At 42.9% G+C, this 19,785-nt stretch overlaps 2 protein-coding genes across 10 annotated transcripts in view; one reads left to right on the forward strand and one right to left on the reverse strand.

Moving 5' to 3' along the window:
* LRBA (LPS responsive beige-like anchor protein) overlaps positions 1-19,785 on the forward strand; it is a 370,012-nt gene that overhangs the window by 206,328 nt on the left and 143,899 nt on the right. The window lies entirely within an intron of this gene.
* Positions 644-3,394, reverse strand: MAB21L2 (mab-21 like 2). Its single transcript, XM_059843941.1, has one exon. It carries the CDS (start codon positions 2,349-2,351, stop codon positions 1,272-1,274), a length of 1,080 nt encoding a protein of 359 aa, XP_059699924.1. The 5' UTR covers positions 2,352-3,394; the 3' UTR covers positions 644-1,271.

Raw genomic sequence — 19,785 nt, forward strand, 5'->3', positions numbered from 1 at the left:
GGGAATCAGGCAGAGCTTCGCTTTGGGAGAGGGGGCTGGGGCAGGGAAGGAGATCGGCAGAGAGCGCCCGGGTGCCGATATAGGATCGGGTGGTTTCCTGACGGGTTCCCGCTTATCTCCCCGTCTGACTGTGCTGCGGTGCGATTTTATGCTGTACTTAAAAATATGGGCAAAAGCAAATGTTTGTTTAAAAAAAAATATCGACCGGTTGCTCTAAATCGCATTAATTATTCAGGGTAGATCTATACTTCCTTCGTGTCAAAGTCAAATGGATAGCGCGTTCGCTCTGGCAGCGAAAGCAAACAGTGGTGGACTTTTACAACAAAATGCAGCGCTCGAGTTTTACCGGGGAAAAATAGAAGCAAGGAATACCATAAGGAAAAAAAAAATTAAAGGGAAAAAAACCGACTGTAGGGTAGGAAAAGGCATACTGTAATTCTGACTAAACTGTGGCGACCTTCTGTGCGATGCTTCATATATTCCAAGATTTAGAACAGAACTTTAGAGTAACAGAAATATAGCAGATGTTGTCACATGCTGAACTACAGAATATATAAGATTTTTTTTTAGATGTACTTTTTTTTAATGGAAACTAGAAGGAGGTTTAGAAAACATCAGTCAATATGCTGAGCTAAGGCTTGGGCTAGGTGTTGCGTTTAGCCTTTCATCTCGTGGTTTTGTTTATTTAAAAAAATATTCCTTCCGAGGTTCAGAAAGAATGCATTTGCCTAAATTTAAGAACCATTCACAAAAAGTCAGTGTAAAGTTAAAGTAATATTTTTATTACTATTTGCAACAAGTCAGTTGTGGGGCACATAAGCTGACCTTGGCACCGAAATACATTTAACATCAGTAAAACTTTTTTAAAGGGAGATTTGTACATATAGTTAAATAATTTTTTCACTTGGTGACAACATTCAGGCAAACAAGAGAGCATAAGAAAAGGACTATACATGGATTGGAAAATGTACCTTTCGGGTTTCGTTTTGAAGTTGCAAAAGTCCGATCGCTTCTTTTTGTGACCTTTGAAAAATTCACATTGGAGGACAAGAGGAGAGAGGCTCTTCCCTTTTTCTGTGCAAGGCAGTGAGAGTTTACGCCGAGAAAACCGTCGGCAAGTTTTTAAAGGCCGAACTGCAGGTGGGTGAGGGGGTGGCGGGGGCGCGTGTCTTTCGCCGCCTCTTTCCGTCGTCGTTCGCGTTAAATAGAAAGTTTTTTGGGCGCTGTTGTTGTTTACGGAGGGCGAGTTTTTGTGCGCGGGCGTGTTAACCCTATAGCTTGTCGAGGCTTTTGGGATTGGTGAGGATTTCTCTGGCTAGCCTCCAGGTCTGTTTGGCAGCGCTTTCCAGGGCCGAGTGGGGTTTGCCCTGAAAGAGGTCTAGGTTGGGCAGGAAGTAGTGGGGGCAGCGCCGGCACTGCAGGCAGGAGATGAGCTGCAGGAGGATGCCGTTCAGCCGGTCGCCCAGGCACGCCTCATCCCAGTCGGTCTCCCGCGGGTGTTTCTCGCACTCGTACAGCAGCAGCGTCTTCATGTGGTAGTTATTGAGGGGCTGCCCGGGCAGCTCCAGGTGCCGGTCGCGCAGCGTCTTCAGCACCGACAGGCACTTGTTCCGGCAGCCGCCCATCAGCAGCCGGTTCTCGGCCTCGCCGAACTGCAGCACCCACGCGTCGCTCTCGGCCGAGCTCTGTTTGCCCGTCAGCGAGTAGCACTCCTTGGAGAGCAAGTTGAAGCCCTCCGCCTTCACCTCCGCCACCCGGTTGGGGCCGGGCCAGGGGATGTGGGGCATGGGCCACTGCGCCGCGCTGCGCGGCCAGATCCCGGTGCACTTGAAGGCGGGCGTAATCTGCACCACGTACCGCTCCCGGATGCGGAGCTTCACCTCGCTCGTGTCCGCGATCATCTTCACCACGTCCCGGTAGCTGCACTTGTCCACGGCCTGAGCCACCAGCGTCTGGAAGCGGGAGCGGATCTTACGGGCGGACAGGTAGCCCGAGGCGGTGATGAACTCCACCCAGAGGGACATGCTGCGCTTGCGGCCGTCGCTCAGCTTGAGCACGGCGCAGCCCGGCAGGGAGCCGTCGTCCACGAAGTTGAAGACGCCCATCTGGTTGAGGTAGAGCACCACCTCGAACTCGGTGGGCGAGATCACCTCCAGCCCCTCGTAGCGGGCGTCGATCTCGCTTAGGGAGCTGATGAAGCGCGGCTCCTGCACCTCCACCTCCTTCAGCACGTCCGACACGACCTTGCACACCTCCCGGATGGTCTTGGCGATGGCCGCCTTGCGCGCCTGGCAGCGCTCCGTGTAGTATTTGTTGAGCTGGTAGACCAGCTTGGCCTGCGCGGCGATCATGTTGGGGCACAGGTCCGGGCTGTACACCGGGCTCTCGCAGTACGTTGAGGGATCCAATGCTTTAGCGGTGGCTGCAGCTTTGCGGAAGGCACCAGCCAAATCGCAGACCCCCGCCGCCTCCGGGAAGAAGGCGGCAGCGGCGCGCCAGTGAGAGCAATTAAAGAAATCGGGGAGGGCGGCGAAGCACAAAGGAGCGAAGCCCAGCGCTGCCCCGGCGAGGAGGAGAAGGAGAAGGAGCGGGCCGGTGCGGGCTCGGCGGCGGTGCTGATGCTGGTGGTGCCGGTGCCGGAGAGGCGGGCAGCCCCCGCGGGCTCCCGGAGCGCAAAGTTTTGGATGGCGATGGGGGCAGGGAAGTCTGTGTAGCCTCTGCGCTCAGGCGCCCACCCCCTCGCTTAGCGACAAAAATGCCGTTTCAATAGTTCATGGAAAAAAAACCCAAAACAACAAACAAACTTCCCCAGAACTCGCAGAAGACTCCCGCAGAAAAGCCGGTCGGCGGCGAAGTTTAAAACCGCACACGGTACGAGAGGAGGAGAAGAATGCGAGCAATGCCCTCAGCGGAAGAGTGAACTCTGTGTCTGTCTGTCTGTCTCTCTCTCTTTCAGTCCGTGGCACCGCCAGAGATGTGCATGAGTTTGGCTGCCGCTCGCTCAGACTGTCAGGGGGTGTTGTTGATTTCCCTTTTCCTGCTGGAGGCGTTGGCTGAACCCGGCTCTGTGGCTGTCTCTATCTTTAGGCGCAGACGGGTGCACTTGGTCCGGGATCTCTCATTCCCGTCCTGCAGCTCTACATAGATTGTTGTGAGACAGACTGTATGGAGAGAAGTTGTTGCTTTTTTTTTTGTTTTGTTTTTTTTTTTGTTGGTTTTTTTTTGTTTTTTTTGTTTTCTTTGCACAGACTGTGTTTTATCCTCAGCGGGAGGAGGGCGTAGCTGCCGTGCCCGGGATGGGCTCTCCTCCCCCTCCCCACCCCTGGAAGTGCGCGCCGAGGCTCCCAGTGTCCGCACCTCTGGCTCCGCTCCTGCAGCGCCGTGTGCCCGCGTCCCTCTCGCGGCGCTGCCGCCGGGCCCTGTAGTTTATGAATGGGGCCGCGCGCGGGCGCTGGGCGGGGCCGCGCCGCCAATCGCTGCCGAGCTGTCAGCGCCGCGGCCAATCGCGGCACCCGGCGCGCGCACACGCGCCCGCGCTCCCGCCCCCGGCCGTGGCCCCGCGTCCGCTCCGCGCCGGGGCTTGGAGCCGGGATGGGCTGTAGGGCAGCCGGGAGGGAGGCTCGGGGCGTCCCGCCACCCGGCACGGTGTGTGTTGCGGGGGGGGAAGGAACAAAAAATCCCTGTAATTTCGCCGTGTCAGCCGGTGAAGGGCGAGGTGAGCTCGCTGTTCCCTCCACTCGCTGCGTGGAGACCCGGCGGCAGTGCCGGTGTGTGCGGGAAAAGGGGAGAGGCCGGCCGGGGCTTCATCGCGGGCATAAATCTAATTTCGCTTAGTGCCGGGCTGTAGCAGTGAAAGTGAGACCGTCACCGGAGTAGCGTGGCACACCTTGTTTTACTGCCCCCAGTCACCTTAATTTAGATAAATCTTGTGTCATAAAGTTCTTTTCATCCTCCTAAAGCGTAGGATTGAGTTATTCAAAAGAAAACGATATTTTATGCAAGTTTGTATTAATAAGAATATGGAATGGTTTGGACATAAAGCCGTAGTTCCGTGATGTCAGGTCGGAGGAAGCCCGGGGCAGTACCTGCTGCGGAGGAGCCAGATCTGCTTTTCCTGCGGGAACTTAGGATGGAAGGGAGGGCAGTTTCCACACCTCCAGTGCTCGCGGAAAGGGTCCCCTTCCCCTAGGCCGTGCAGCCCCACGGTGCGGGGCGGCTCTCGCCGCCCGGGAGCCCCGCCGGGACCGGGACCGGGACCGCGGCCGTGCCCGTGCAGACAGACGCGCGGTGCGCTCCTCCGTTCAGAGCCTCCCGGTAGCCCTCTCGCAGCGGTTGGGCTCCGTTCCTTGCGCTCTCCTCCTTTCGCTGCAGCTGGCTGATTTTAATAAAGAAAATACCGCCGTCTGTTTTCTGTGTGCACTTAAATTAGAAACATGTCTGGTGCCGACCGTACCGCTGGAAGAAGTAAGTATAGACGTTCCCGGCGCCGGTGCGGCTCCGTCCTTCGCGAGGAGAGGATCGGCTCCCTGCTTCCCTGCCTGCCGCCGGGGCATTCTGCGCCAGGGGATGGAGGGGCTGGCCCGGCGGCCCACGGTGCCCGGAGCTGGCGGCGGTGTGAGGTGTCCCGGCCGGGCCCGGCCCCGTCGGGAGGGAGATGAACCCAGGGAAGGCTCCGAGGCGAGCGGCTTCCGAGGGGTGCGGGAGAAGGGGCAGGCTGACCCGAGGGCAGAGTGGGCGCTGGCGCCGCTGTTCTCACGGTCCCTGGGGTGTCCCGGCGATGCGCGGACTGGAGCGGGGCTCTCCGCCCTGAGGCGCGGGTGAGTGCCTGCGGAGCTGCCCCCTCCCCGCGGCCGCGGCCGCGCCCGCCGGGGCGCTCGGAGGGTCGCTTGCGCGGAGCTTCTCTGCGCGGCGCGACTGGCCCGGCGGAGCTGCCAGGGTCCCACGCCTCGCCTCCCGCGCCCCTCCGGCAAAGGGAAGAGTTAGTTAGGGCTGGGGGTCCCTTTCACACGCCACCGTCAAAGCTCCCGGGGCGTACTCGCTGCCGGGCTAGCACCGCTCTCCGTGCCGGCGAGGGCTCTGCACACCCGCCCTCCGAGCGGAGGTGGGCAGGAGGGCTCCGCGGGGTCTCTCTTCCCGCAGAGAACGCCCGGCCTAGGGGTTACCGTGTCCTGGGCGCGGGGGAGGTAACCGGAGCCTTCAGGCGGCCCTGGCAATGGCGGGGGCACACGCGTTCCTTTTTTCAGGGTAAAAGCAGGAGGAAGGGGCGATTCCCTTCCCACTCCCCCCGAAAAGGTGCCTAATGATGTAGCGTTACCAGTGTTCAGATTTAAAACAATTCATTACCAATTTTCCTGCCTGAGGTTGAAGCCCTAGTAAATAATAAATCAGCTAAACAAAAGCTGACTTTAATTTATTGCCCCAACGCTAATTAGAAACATCATTTGAGCAATAAACTTAAACACTTCCAGCAAATAATGCACGTGAAATCCTTCTCTCCCGTGTCTGGGCGTTTGTGGCCGCACTGCATTAAGACCAGCTTCATCTGTGGCGGAATTTGCTCTCGCCGGGATGAATAATTGAAGGGGGAAGAGGATCCGAGGAGGCTATAATTGAAGAGCCCTTGTCACCTCTGCTTTTATGTATGTTAGTATAGAAGTCCATCAGCAGCTCCTTGATGGTGTATAAAACGAAGTGGCATCCCCTCCAGCAGCAGGAGATACTGTATTCCATTAAAAAGGACCGTGTGCCGCAGTGAGGGAAACTCTCAGGGCTAAAAGCCACTTCAAGTCTTCAGACCGATTGATCTGTATTCTCTCGTTATAATCCGTCTCATCATACTTGAGTTAATGAGGCAGGGGCGGGGGTGATCTGATGGTCCTTGACAAATTCATTAGGGAGGCTGCGGGACATTTTATTTGACTGTTAAACATCGTGTTTGTTTGGTTTAAGCAGTGCCAACATCAGCATGCCGCTGCCTGGAGCTACAGTGTTTTGTTAGCGAGGGCTTCTGTAAAAAGATACTGGGAAGGGGACGCGGTGTGCGGTGTTTGCTCTTGCCTTGGCTCCTCCTGCCCCCTCCCGCTCGTACGGCAGGGAGCTCGGGCGCGTGTAAATCCAGCCGTGCAGGCAAGGGATGTGCCACGGTATTTTCTTCACACACGGGATGGCAAAGTAGCAGCGAAGGGCTGCCATTAAGACTTTTTCTTTTTCTTTTTTTTTTTTTTTCCCGTCAAGAGAACATTATGGATTTGTGTTAACCGCTGAAACAACAAAAGAAAAAAAGCTGGAAAGCAGCTCAGAGTTTTAGCAATAAACATGCAAGTTTTTTGCTGCGTTATGATATAGCATACTTTCATTTGATTCCCTAACCAGCTTATCAACCTGGCATACATTAAATATTTCAGTCTTTTAATAATGACTAGTGTATTTTAAAGTTTCTATAACATGCTACTGATATAAGGTGTAATTTTTAAGGTAAATCAAAGTTTAATCAAAGTGACTTAAGGCTATTAAAGGATTTCTGCCAAGCCTGTCCTTTGTCTCTCCTTTGCTGAGAGGAAGAGGGAAAAGTGAATTCAGGAGCAGGTGCTCCCGAAAGGGCTGAGAAGTATTTTTAAGAATAGAATGTGAAATACGTATGTGTTTGTATATGCTTTGTTCATGGCAGCTTTGCTGATGAGACTCAGCGTTCCATTATTTTCTAGTGGTTGGTTTCCTCTCTGTCCTTTCATTTAATGGAAACAGTTTTGCAGAAAACAGAATAATTAATCTGCTTGTGGAACCTAGCATTGTGTTATTTTTTTCCTGGAGATCAGTCTTCAAACATTCTCAGCTTTAAGTGCTTTGTAGGACTCTGCTTCCATTTATAGAAGAACTGTATGGGAAAAGAGCTAGTGCCCTTTGCCTGTCATTTTCAAACATTCCTGCACTGCTGATGAAGCTTGAACTGCTGCAGGGAATGTATGGATTTGAAAAGAAATGATTCAGTAATGAATGTTGCGTTTCTCCACCACAGAACTGGGTTAATAGTTCCAGCCAGCACTGTGCTGGGTTTGAGGGATAAAATTCCTTTTGCATTCGATCGTGTACAGTGTACCTTTTTTTGGGGAGTCATGGCTTGCCTTTAGTATCTGCTGATCTGTTTTAAGGTCTGTGTGTATGAAGTTAGTTCATGGCACATACCCGAGTAAAGATGATTTCATTTTTACCAGTGTCATTAATGTATCTCATGACCCTGAAGTGTTGTAGAAATCTTGTACCTTTTATTTTCCTGTGAAGATTGAGTGGTATGGTAATTAAAGAATTCATACATGTTTCTAAGTCTCCCCTAGCTTTTATTTCTTTAGCGGGAGAGGGGTTGCTTCCAGCTACTCCTTTAAGTAGCTTATTTCTGCTTTCCTGTTCAGTCTTAAAATGTGAATGTGTTCATAATCTGGTGTTTAACCATAAACAATCTGCTACTCAGGAACTTTTTCTAATGCTTTGAACTTTTCATTAAAGGTAGCATCTTCGCTTTTTTCATGGTGACTAATGGTGACTTCTTTTAGCTGTAGAATGGTTTGAATGCTAAATACTGTTTTGTAATTTATCTTTAATAAGTTGGCAATCAGGGAGAATCAGACATGTACTAAAAAAGAACAATTCTAGTGCGTTTGTAAAATTTTCTTCTTGTTAAAACTTCATGTGGGCCTTTTGTTTGGATGCAGTTAGTGTGGGTGCATGCTGTTTCATCCATTAGAATTAACCAAGTTCATGTGTGTTGGCTGGTCTTTATTTATAATAACTGATTAATTATATTAATAACATCACTTCTAAGAAGTGAAAACATGTTATATGCCAGAATTTTCTCAGCTTCACCTCCAGTTGAATGCACTAATACTTATTTGCTTGAGAAAAAAAAAAATGAGGTGGGCTACAGAGATAATGTCTGGTTCTTAATAATGCTGTGGGGCTGAATCAGCACTTATTTTAAAATTACAAAAAATACAAAGATGTTATAAGCAAAATAAAAGTTTTGGAAATGAAAAAAACTATTAATTTGCATGCTTTTGGTTTTTTTTTGTCAGTAGCTGCAGGTGATTGTTCTGTTTATTGCCTTAGATGTTGAAGTCTCTGCATATGCGTGATGATGCCAACAAACAACAGTCTGTGTGGTTTTACTGGTTAGACAGTTATTGTTGAGATCAAAATCTTCATGCATCTTTGTCAAGACAAAGGATATGTATAAGTTAACCTAAATTTATCTGAGTTGCACTCTTTTAAAATGTCAGTTTCTGGGTCCAGAGGCATAAGTTCCTTGTTTATAAGCTTATACTTAAAAAGGTGCTTTTTCAAGTACAACATATAGCAGTGTAAAATGCTCTGCTCCTCACCAGCCACTGTATAGGTTATAACCTTTCAGTGAGTTTCTATGAGGGCAATTTATAAAGGGGAAGGGTTTTGTGGGAGGAGGGAACGGAGGGGGCTCAATCTTCTCAGTAGCAGTGGTGACCAGCACAGAATATATCGAGTCTCTCTCTCGCTCTCCTCCCTGTATTTTAACAGGATTTTGTTTTGACTTTTGGGTCTGATAGAAAAAGCATGCAATTTTTATTTAATTTAAAGGAAGTCCTGTTTCAGAGTCTTCTAACTGTTCCCTCATTTACATTAAATGCACAGTTAGAACCATCTACTTTTCTGTGCATTATACTTCATCGTTTTGAATTTTTATCCTTTGAAAGTACTATGTTGACATAAAAGTAGTAAATTATGACTTTTAAAACCATTTCAGGGGTTTTGTTGCTACTTCTAATGAGAGAATAAAATCATAGCTAACCCTATTTTATATCTTGCTGTGCATATTTTATTTCAGAATAACTTCTCCATGTTTATAGGCTGCTCTCTTTTTAATTTTCTTATGAATTAGGTAAAACCTGTGTGCAAAATAGTTTAAGGTACCATCTCCCACTGCTGGAAAGGGGAAACTGCATTGGCTCAAATAATGTATAGAAGCCATCTGCATAGCTTAATTGAAATAATATTTGGTGATCTAAGAGATGGAAATTGTTCCTTTTCTTTAACCATCTGAAATAAAACTAGGATGTAAACCAGCTGTCTTGGCCTATGGAAATCAAGGTTCTGCCAGTCTGTTTCTTTTCTTCATTTTCTACTTCTATCTTCCTTTATTATCTTTGTATCCCAAAGAGTCTTTCTTATTTTCTAACTGGTTTTGTCTGCAACAAGGGGCTGGTTTGATGTGTTTAAATAGACTCTGGATAGAGTGAAAAATCTTTGATCTATGGCTATGACTGCTTCCAAATGATTTGCTTGCTGGGACTGGACACTGTCCATGCCCTTTCACTTCACTATCAGATAGGCGCACAAAAAGGACTTGACATGCTACCAGATGCATAGTTAATCATTGCATTAGGTCTGTAAAGGGAACCATCCAGACTCAATTAGGTCTACCATTTTTAACTAGTGTTTGCTCTGTAGTTTGTTTGGAGTACAATATTAATTCTAACTGCCATTCTGTTTATCTAAAAGGGCTTTAATACAGTTCTGTGCTTTCATTTTCGAGGACTCTTCTCTGCATTGGTGCTGTTTTGTGTCTGTTTAGAACACTGTATATTTGGTACTATGTAACAAATAGTGCAGTGTTACATATTATCTGAAGTTTTAATGAGAAAAATTTTTTGTCTTTTGTAAATTCAGCTGTTTTCCTTTCACAATTCCAATTTTAAAAAGTGCATTTGAAATAACCTAAATGCAGCAGCTGGCATATATTGAGTCAGCATTCAGAATTAAAGCTTGCAAGGGTATCTGGAGTTTTGGAACTGAGTCTTAAATGCTGAAAACCAAGTGGCAGCATTTTTCTCTCGCATATTTACCAAGACCTCACTTTTGTGTCTGGCACTGCACAGTTTTGTGCGAGAAGGATATTAAGGGTGCATGAGTTAAAAGGGTCCAGCTGTAGAGTAAAAAAGCATTACTTAAATTATTGTTCTGAATCTTGCCTGGGATTTCTAGGAATAGTTTGTGTATTTACATTTACAGTGGTTAACTGTATGCACTCAATAAAGTCCACTGAAAATTCCTAGCCTTCTCAGAGTTTCAAAAAATTAGTATTCACTACAGTTCGTAGATGTAGCCAGTCCTTTCATGGTATGAAGAAGCTTTGGTGTTCAAATTGTATAAATTCTTTGGCTCACTCATGCTATCTGCATTTTCCGGTCATGATTACATTGTGTATGGCAGGCCCATGGAAGCAGAAGCATAAAAGGACATAAAATAATTTTTGATTGAAAATTATAATATAAGAAAAGAGCACTAATCAGAGACTTTAAAAGTATTTTCATTTGGTTTTAATATTTATTTATTTTGGAAGAAAGGAGGAGCAAGGCATTCAGGTATTAACTTTAAAAAAACCTCTATATATAGTTATAAAAATTGTTGTATTAAACTTCAGATTGTAGTTCAGCCTTTACTTTAAATCTGAGATTTCTTTCTTTAGTTTTTTGCTTCATGGTTGTCAATATCCTTTGGAGGAGGGCTTATGCATTAAAATGTGACATTTATCATTTAGTTGTAGTCACAGGGATATTTAGAAGTTGCTAATGGACTTCCAAGATGCAGGATGTACAAGTGGATACTACTCAGAAGCGCCAGTTAGGGCTCTCTGGGGACTTTTAAATAATTTATGGCTACCTGCTGCTCCAAAATACAGGTGTGTGTCAGTGTATTTTCCATTAATGTATTGTATTGATGCATATAAATACTCAGTGGACAATAAACCTAATACAGGAGTCCTTTAGAGGTGCAGGCAGGTGGCTTTTGCTCATCCATCATCTGTCCTGGAGGTTCATTCTGACTGGCATCTGCGTGCCAGCATGCCTCCAAAGGGGAATTGTTTGTGTACTTTGGGGGCTTCCAGAGTGCAAACTTGAAAGAAAGTGGGGCTTGAAATGTGTGGTCATTTGTGAATTTATGTTTTATCTCCCTTCACTTGAAAATTTATGAGGAGAGTGACTTAGGGTGCTTGCGTTGTGTGTTCCAGGGCTTGCCCCCACTGATAACACCCTTGTTGGCGTGAAAGTGCAATGCAAATTATGACAGTTACAACCTTCTGTTTTGTTTAACCTGTCAGTGGATTTCCTGGCTCAGTGCTGAGGGCAATGGCGTGTTCAGCTAGTTTCATATTCACCTAAACTTAAAAGGTCAGGCTTCTACAGGCAAGCCTAGTCAAAGCCTAATTGATGAGGAGGGCAGGGGGACAGAATTTACTGTTCTGTTGGCTAGTTTCATATCGTTAGGTTGTCCTGAAAGCATCAGGCAGTCACAGCCCCTTTCATGTAAGTGCTGACCCTAGACAGGAGCTGACAATCAAAGGAGGCAGCCATAGGAACCGGTGCAAGTAGGCTATTGATTTTTCAGTTAGGTCTAAGTAGTTTGTAGTATGGGTAATGGGTGACAGAGGCAGGTATGTCATTATCAATGAGCTCCAGAACAGCAGCGACAGCCCCCGCTCATATTTCCTTCAGCACTGACAGTAGGCGTCCTGCACTGGTCAATAAATCGCCCAACCTTTTACTGACAAGTGACTTGGAGGTGGGGGGGGGGGGGGAGTCAAAGAGCTAAACTTCCTGTACTTGAACTTGACATGGATGCAGAGCAAGGATCTCGACATCTGCGTTCCTGGCTCGTCAGACAAGGAGCCGAGGAGAACGCAGGGAACAGAACAATGGGAGCTGTGCGGCCACGAAAGGTTAACTTTATTTTGTGCCCTCTAGAAAGTCCTAGATTTTCCTGAGTTCGAGTGAAATAGCTTAAAACACCAGATTTCTGTATCAGCATGATCTGCTTTAGTAGTTAATTTGGGTTACCATGGCAGGGCTTTGTTTTTACTTTAGTATTGCTCTGCATTTAATCAAGGTTATACTGCCATAGCAGTACAACAATCACAGTCTGCCATTCAAAATCCACTTTTAACTCCTAGTTTCCTCTTCTTAAATTTCATATGTGGAGACTATTTAAAGATATTGGAGGTTTCATATAAATCCAAAGTGTTAGCAATACTGTTTCTGTTCTGACTACCAATGCTGTTTTGGGTCAGTGGTGGAAGACCAATACTTTAGGAAGCTGAATAAAGTTTTTATGACTTGGATTTTACTAGCTGTGGTTTCTGAATTTAATAGAGGTAGATCCAGATTTTAGCTTTACACTTAATTAAATTCTGAAAGATATTGGGAGAACATAAAAATTGTAATAAGTGGTGGGGGTTTTTCTGTTTTTTTTTTTTTTTTTTTTAAATATATCTGTATGGAAAATCAGTTAAATGAACTCATGCATCTTAATCTGAATTTCATGAAGTTTTCTAGTATTGTTACTTTATTTGAGCAATGTAAGTTATCTGCATTTTTTTCAGAAATTGGAATTCAGTCAGGTTTTATGCTGTGCACAGATGTTAACAAAATAGCATATGCTCATAATTAAAAAAAAATCTTTAGGCAAATTGAAATAAAGCAGAAGAGTAAATGTTTTGAAAAACTTCCTTAAAATAACTCATTGCTATGGTATCTTATTCAACAATGTTTGTAATGTTACACAGAGCAGGAATCTGAGACTGTGTGTGTTGAATATCTGCAAAGTATCATCTGTGACTGAAACTTTCATCTGTCTGCAGCAGCTAAAGCTGTTTTCTTCGTAGCTGACTCTTTAACTGCAAGAGCAATGTTGACACAGACTCAAGAAGTGGGGTTGAAATTTATCACTGGATTATAAAATCCTTTAATAAATATTTATATAAGCTAAAAACCTGAATACCTGTTTATTGGAGCAGTTACAAAATTGATTAGTTGTAAAAATCTGTTTAGATATTGCATTTACCTATTTGTCTGTTGAACAAAGCTTTGGAAGAGGGGCTGGCTAGCTGTCTTCCAGAGGAAAAGAAATTTAATTTAGTTGGATCAAAAGTGTGCTAGGTTGTCTGAGTCCTTCCGTATTCAATGGGAGTTTTTCTTCTGTCAGTTGTTTTCTTTATCCTGCAGTGGCTTTTATTTTTTTTTTTTTCTTTTGTTGAACTGGGTAAAAAGTACAGCCATGCAGTCTGAATCTTACCGTTTCTTATAAACAGGTCCAGCCTCCTTTAGTGTATTTTTAGTATTGCTGGCATGCTGTGTTATTACAGAAATGTAAAAAGGAGCTGTAGAAAGGTGACAAATTAAATTTTCATGAAAGAACCCCCTAATCAGCAGTGACAGGGTAAGAGAAAGATGATTGCCACTTGGTCATTGTGGAGAGGCACTTAGACTTGGTGTCAAGGCTTCTGTTAATGATGACTAATGTCTTTCTTGGAGAAAACGCATGCTCAAACATGCCACAGTCCAGAAAAAGAGTTGGGGAATAGGCATATTAAGGAAAAAGGCTGTGGATCCTAAAACAAAAGCTTAGGTCTTCAGATGAAAAGAGTACAGTGTTTTTGCAATGTCAGATGGCACACCTATGGAACTGTTCTTGTTGCAGTATAATAATGGTAATAATAATAATAGTAATAATAATATTAAAATAATAAAAATAATAATTTATATAGACATACACTATTGTGGTCTAGATGGTGTCTGCTGCTTTAATTAAAAAGGAGATGGTGATGACACAGATGTGTAAGCACTCTGGTTAGAAATAAGCAGTCACATTGACTCTTCTATTAACAAAGCTTGCTTTTCTTAAAGAACAAAAGCTGCTGCAAAATATTCTTACCTAAGCACAGCGCTCTGTTCTGAATAAACCTTCTGTAGTAAAATACAAAATGACTCAAAGGCCTTTTCCGAATCTTTAAGTTTTGGCTTTTTGGTATATTGGCAAAAAAGAGGTGGCACATGTCATTCCTGCGTTTTTTCCCAAAGTGAGACCTTTCAGAAGGGCATTTGCAATGCATGTCATATTTTTTCATATATATCTTATTGGCCTGACAAGTCTAGAGGACCATGAGAAAACAGATGTCATTGCATTCAGACAACACTAATTACTCTGGGATTTTTGCAGCCTCAGTGCCTGCATGTAGCTTTTGATTATGACTGTTTATGTGGCCTATCATGGGTACACGATGCACATTCAGATGGTGTCACCAGCCTTTGTGTTCCCTATTATCACACAATAAGATGGAAAAATCAGCAACAAGCATCACAAGGAAATGCCTTAATGGGAGACTTCTACATGCATTTTGCTAAAGATTGCATTCGCAGTCCTTATTAGATTTAGGTGTTTTAGCATCTGTTTGCTAACTGGAGTGCAGTGCGATGACTGTCAGTGTTCACCGTGGTTCTTTATGTTGCAGGCTTTCCCTTTCTGCAATTGCATAAACACTACCTGAAAAATGCTGATTGACCCAGCAGTTGTCAGAAATTTTCTGCCTCTAACCTTTGTACCAAACAGAGATTTTTCTGTGTCACAGTTCACATTACAAACCAACAGCCTTATTTTATTCTCTTACAGACTGCATTGCTGGTACTTCCTTGGTTAAATTTTCTTAGCGACTGTCATTTCAGAGTCTCTTCCTCCTCTGCAGCAATGACTGCTGCAGGATTCCTAATGCAAAGTTCAAACAGTGGTCACGCCATGGCCTTACTTTGTGTGTTATCTTGAATTTTGGTGCGTGTTTTATAAGCAGAACAACTGATGTTAATCACAGATTGGAAAATGAAAGCTCCAATAATGTAACTTCACATGCTGATGGAGCAGAAATAGAAGCAGCTTTATCAAAGATGTATGATGAGATAAAACTGCAGTCTCTGCTGTACAGTTATAGTAATTATGACTAATGAACCGTCCAGTCTGGATGAAATGGCATGCCCACAGGGACTGTGGCCAATCACTTGTGACTTATGCAAGCTGAACAAAACATTGATGGTGTTCCAGATTCCCTGTAAGAACAGGAAGTGTGGTCTTTGTTTGGAATGTCAGCTTTGTCAAGTTATTTTTAAGCAGTTTAGGAATAAATGGCATTAGTAAATAAAAGTCTTAAGGGTTAGGGTTTGTTGGGTTTTAAAATGGGCATAAAGAATTAAAATTTGCCATGTCAAATAGACCTGAATAAAACCCCCTGTGAGGATGGCACATACACTTCAAAATATACTTCAAAATTGTTCTAACATCTTCCAGTGTGAGTCATTGGAAGCACATGTTACATTTTAATATGCTGAGTACAATGAAAGCCAAAGATACAAAATGCATGAATATAAGCTTGTATCTATTCAGGTTTTAACAGATTTGCTTGAGACCTGATATTTTAATTTTTGAAGCATGCTGCATTTCAAGCCATAAATTTTTCAGTGGGAGAAGACAGGTGAGCAACGTGAAAGACAATTTCTTGTAGAAATACGGAAGCAACATACATTGGAACTTCAATAAGTTTTGACAAAGTATAGACTAGCAGAGGAGTAATTTTAAATCAGTTTATTTTTATGAAGGCACTGTGTGTAGCTGTAAAAAAGGAAAAAATACTGGAATTCTGAATACTGAAATGAAGATTATGCAGAGATTTCTGAATTTATTTGTATGATAATAACAGAGCACAAAAAATACTTTTCTAAATGTAACTTTGTGCTAAATTATTTGGGCCCAGTCTGGAAGAAGTTGTGGATCAGCAAATGTTTGAAGGATTTGGAAGTCAAATGATCAGTATGTTACAGATGTTAGTGATACATTACAATCAGTTTGGCATTTTGACTGAACACCTCCAGAAGGCTACAAAGAAAAAGATATTTCAAAAATTAGTTGCAAACAAACTAATGTAAAAGTAAGAAACCTCCCTCCACTCACTTATCCACCACCCCTTGAACCATTTAGAACAAAATAAAGCATAATTTGACAAAAAGCATGTGTTAGACTGTTGTGCTGTTTAACAGTGGTTTACCCACTCACACTAGAAATCTCAAATACTTTGACACTTCCGTCATTTCTATTTTGAAAGTATACAAAGACGCTTCAAGGGGCCTACTAAGAATTAGAATCCTTTTCACTTGTCTCTTGCAACAAAACATATTGCATCAAATGTTGCAAATGTGAAAATGTTGCGTACAGTTCAGAGTATAATGTTAAGATAAACAATGCTGGTAAGTAAATTCTGAAAATGACTGCATTTTGGCTCTGATAAATAATTAAGGGTAAGATCTTTCAGAGACTGTGGCACACTTAAGTATGAGTCTCTTCCACAATGTCATTTCAGAATCAATAGCATGCAATGCATTATGTACATTATCTAATTTTACTGCACAGAAAGTTGCATTCTGATCACTTTAATGTTTGCATCAGGCTTGTGCCAGTGAAGTCAGGACTGAATTTGTTACATGATATACAAATGTGCAAAATAAATTCTCTTTCTTCCAAAGAGTTATCATTTTAAAGTAGTGGATTTAAATACATAGTGATTTTATATATATAATTGTGTTGTGTGTGCATGTTGTAGCAATAGTTGGAAGAAATTCTCATATGTATTAAGATGAACTTATGACTTTGTATTTTTTAGGAGTGTACAGCTCTGTCATTTTGTTATGAAATCACTGGTAAAATGAACCCTAAAATTAAGCATGGATCAGCTTTTTATGTATTTGGGGCATCCCATTGCTATCCCTTTGTTATCTTTTGTAGATCTGAATGCATTATTGCTGCTTCTGTGTAAAATACCACACGGAGTTGTAGCTACTTGGAACTTGTATAAATGATGCAAATAAAAATTGAGGCGCAGAGGATCTCAAGGACTGAATTTTATCTTCCTGTTGCTGTGTGTATTTGTGTACATATGTAAGATATCTAGACCGTTGTTATATTTGGGGACCAGCTTTTTGTGTGAGAGGGGCTGTGTTTGGGAATCCAGAATTCAAACTGCTGCTGATTTTTCCCTTAGGCTTGCACGATAGAGTTGACTTGCTTATGACTGTAGGAATAAATCAGTCTTCTGGTTTGGGAGACAGATTGAAATAGAAAATTACCCTTCAGTGCAGGAAACTTAGAATTCAGTGCAAGTAGAGCAGCTGGGTGGCTGCTTTAACTTTTGCTAGCTTTTGTAATGACTATTACAAAACACAGTTGGTTTGACCAGCCTGTCCTGCTTACCTTTTTCATCCCAAAAATATCCCTGATTAGTCTTATGCTTGAGGCAGGTGGAGGAAAAGCTGGTGAAAGTGTGATTGTGTTGTCTTTGTCTTAGATTTTCCTTGTACCCAGGTGTCTTCAGTTGCCCATTTAGGGAAGACTTGTCTTGCTTGTGAAGTTCTGGCAATCAGAGGAAACCTTGGATTAAAGATCTGCCTCCTGTTACTCTTGGTCTGGCTTCTAATCTTACCTGTGCTGATCTAAATCCACAATAACTCATTTAACTGATTTGTATGACACTGTTAGAAAAACAAAGACGATCTCAGCAGAGTCAGGAAGAAACTATTTTCCTATTACATCAGTTTTGAGATTGCAGTTTTTTGGTGCTGTCCCTGGAATCAAAGTCAAAATTTAAAAAAAACGTATGTGAACTAGTGGTATTAAGAAAAAAAAAAAAGAGTAAAGTTTACATTTTTTTTCCTTCTTTTTTATTTTGACCAGTTAACTGTAAGTATCAATCACCTAGCATTTTGGAAGGACTGATAATAATAGAAAGCAATAATCACTAGCCTCCAAAATGTAACTAAGCAGTGAAAACCAAGGCATTTTTGGAAGCAAAATGCTTGTTTTGTTTGAAAACACTAACTTTTCATTCTTTTTGAGAATGGGTTTGAAACCTTTCCTTCGCACAGTGTTTGTTTTGATTAATAAAATAACCAGTAATATTTGTCATTGTATTTTCTACTTGAATTGATATACAAAAAATTTGATACAAAATTTCATTAGTGAATAGAAATATATATGTATCCCAATGGAAACTGAATTTTAGATATTTTTTACTCTCTCTACACTTTAGCAATTGTATATTGTGTCAAAGGTATTTGTTTCTCAAGGGCACTTGCCAAGTTACTTACAGATACTTTCATGTTGTTTGTTGGATCTGAATTCTAGATATTTTTGTTGTTCTGCCTCCTAGCTATCATTATTTTAAAGCATCATGTTTAGCCTTAAAATTTTATTTTTCTTTCGTGTGAAACAAATGCTAAGATCCCGTGTTCGCTGTTGCTTATGGGTGTTGCTTTGCTTTTTTCAAGAATCCTAAACTAATAAAGTAAATATCACACCTGCTATATAGTATTAATCTTTCAGAAGTTTGTCCTGTGCTGGAGAAAATAAATAATTAGAGATAGGTAAGAGGTGAATGATGTGTAGGTGTAAATACTCTGTAGATTTAAGCATGCTGCATGGGAACTCTAGGTCTCTTTTGAGGTCGTCATGAAAACTTAAATTGTGTGCCTCATATATTTAAGACCAGTGAGCCTATATGATTTTATTAATGTGCTATAAATCTTATATTCACGAGCAGTGTTTACTACTGTGCAGTATATTTAAAAGAAAATTTATACCTCACTGCAGAAGGAAGGTAGGGTAGTGAGAAAACACAAGGTGGATCTCAAACATTTATCCCAATCTGACAAGTATTTGCAAGGAATTTGCTCCTGTAAATTTCTGCTGGGAGCAAATGGTACTCATTCAAGCCTCACTTTTAATAAAAACCATAAATACTTATTTATGTATACACAGGTGAAGCACAGGCATGTCTTTTGTCATTGTCTAGACACAGGAACTTTGTGTGTGTTACATATGGCACACTCTGGATCATAGGATGAGCTTCCAATTCTGTTTTAAAGCAGTCCATTCTTCAGTTTAGAGAAGTACCTGGAAGACCTTACTGGAGACCCTGGACGCTTTTCTGAAGGAATAGTGATTGTCTTTGTGAGGCATGTCTTTGGCCACATCATTCCCTTCCTATCCCATTTCTTCTGGAGCCAGCAGCATTCCCTAGACAAGAAGGATTGTTACGCTAACTCAGTGTGTGAGTTAGGATGAGCCGCAGAAACTCAAGACAGGTAATTTTCCACAGAGAAGACTGATTTGATAATTTTTTGGTAAACTACTTGTGTTTTCCTTCATTATAATGCCTAGGAAAACTCTCTTTGGTCTCTAGGGAATAGCAGGAGGTTGCTGCAGCTGTGATTGACTCCAGTAGGGAAGCTGCCCCCATGGAAGTTACTTGCCTAATGCTGTTGAAAGAGTAGTGATTATGTCACCAAGGAAGCATTTTTTATTTTTGTGGGGGCATTGTAGGTTGCACAGAAAAATACAGTTAATGTACCATGCGTAACCTTCCATGCTCCTTAAGCTTGCACTTCCACCTTGCAGCAGTTAAAATATTAGTCAGCAGTACAAAACAGGTATTCTCAATGCCTAAAGAGCTGTTTAAAGCTTTTTCTAATGCTCCTTATGCTTTTACACTCTTCAGAATTATATATCAGGCTCTTATGCCACTTGAAAAGAAGACATGCGTACTTTGCTACACAGTTTTCAATTGCGTGAGGCAACAAAAGCATTCCTCATGATGGAGATGTGCACAGAGCAATTCAAGAAATTATTTTGGAATGTGTGAAAATTCTACTCTTTGACATACTTTGTTGCCACTGAACTTACTCTTGTAGATATGTGGTCATATAATTAGTTTCTTAATGTGTAGCATTAGCAGTTATTTCTCCAATTATTATTAAATATTTTATCTAAATAGCCTCAGTAATGGGAGTTTTTTAATACAATATTGGGGGTTTTTGGTTCTTACTGCAACCTTCGGAAACTTCTTGAAGAAAAAGTATTTGTTTTGCCATGTCCTGTTAGAATGGAAAGTGA

Source organism: Haemorhous mexicanus, chromosome 4 (assembly GCF_027477595.1).
Source record: "Haemorhous mexicanus isolate bHaeMex1 chromosome 4, bHaeMex1.pri, whole genome shotgun sequence".
NCBI lineage: Eukaryota > Metazoa > Chordata > Aves > Passeriformes > Fringillidae > Haemorhous > Haemorhous mexicanus.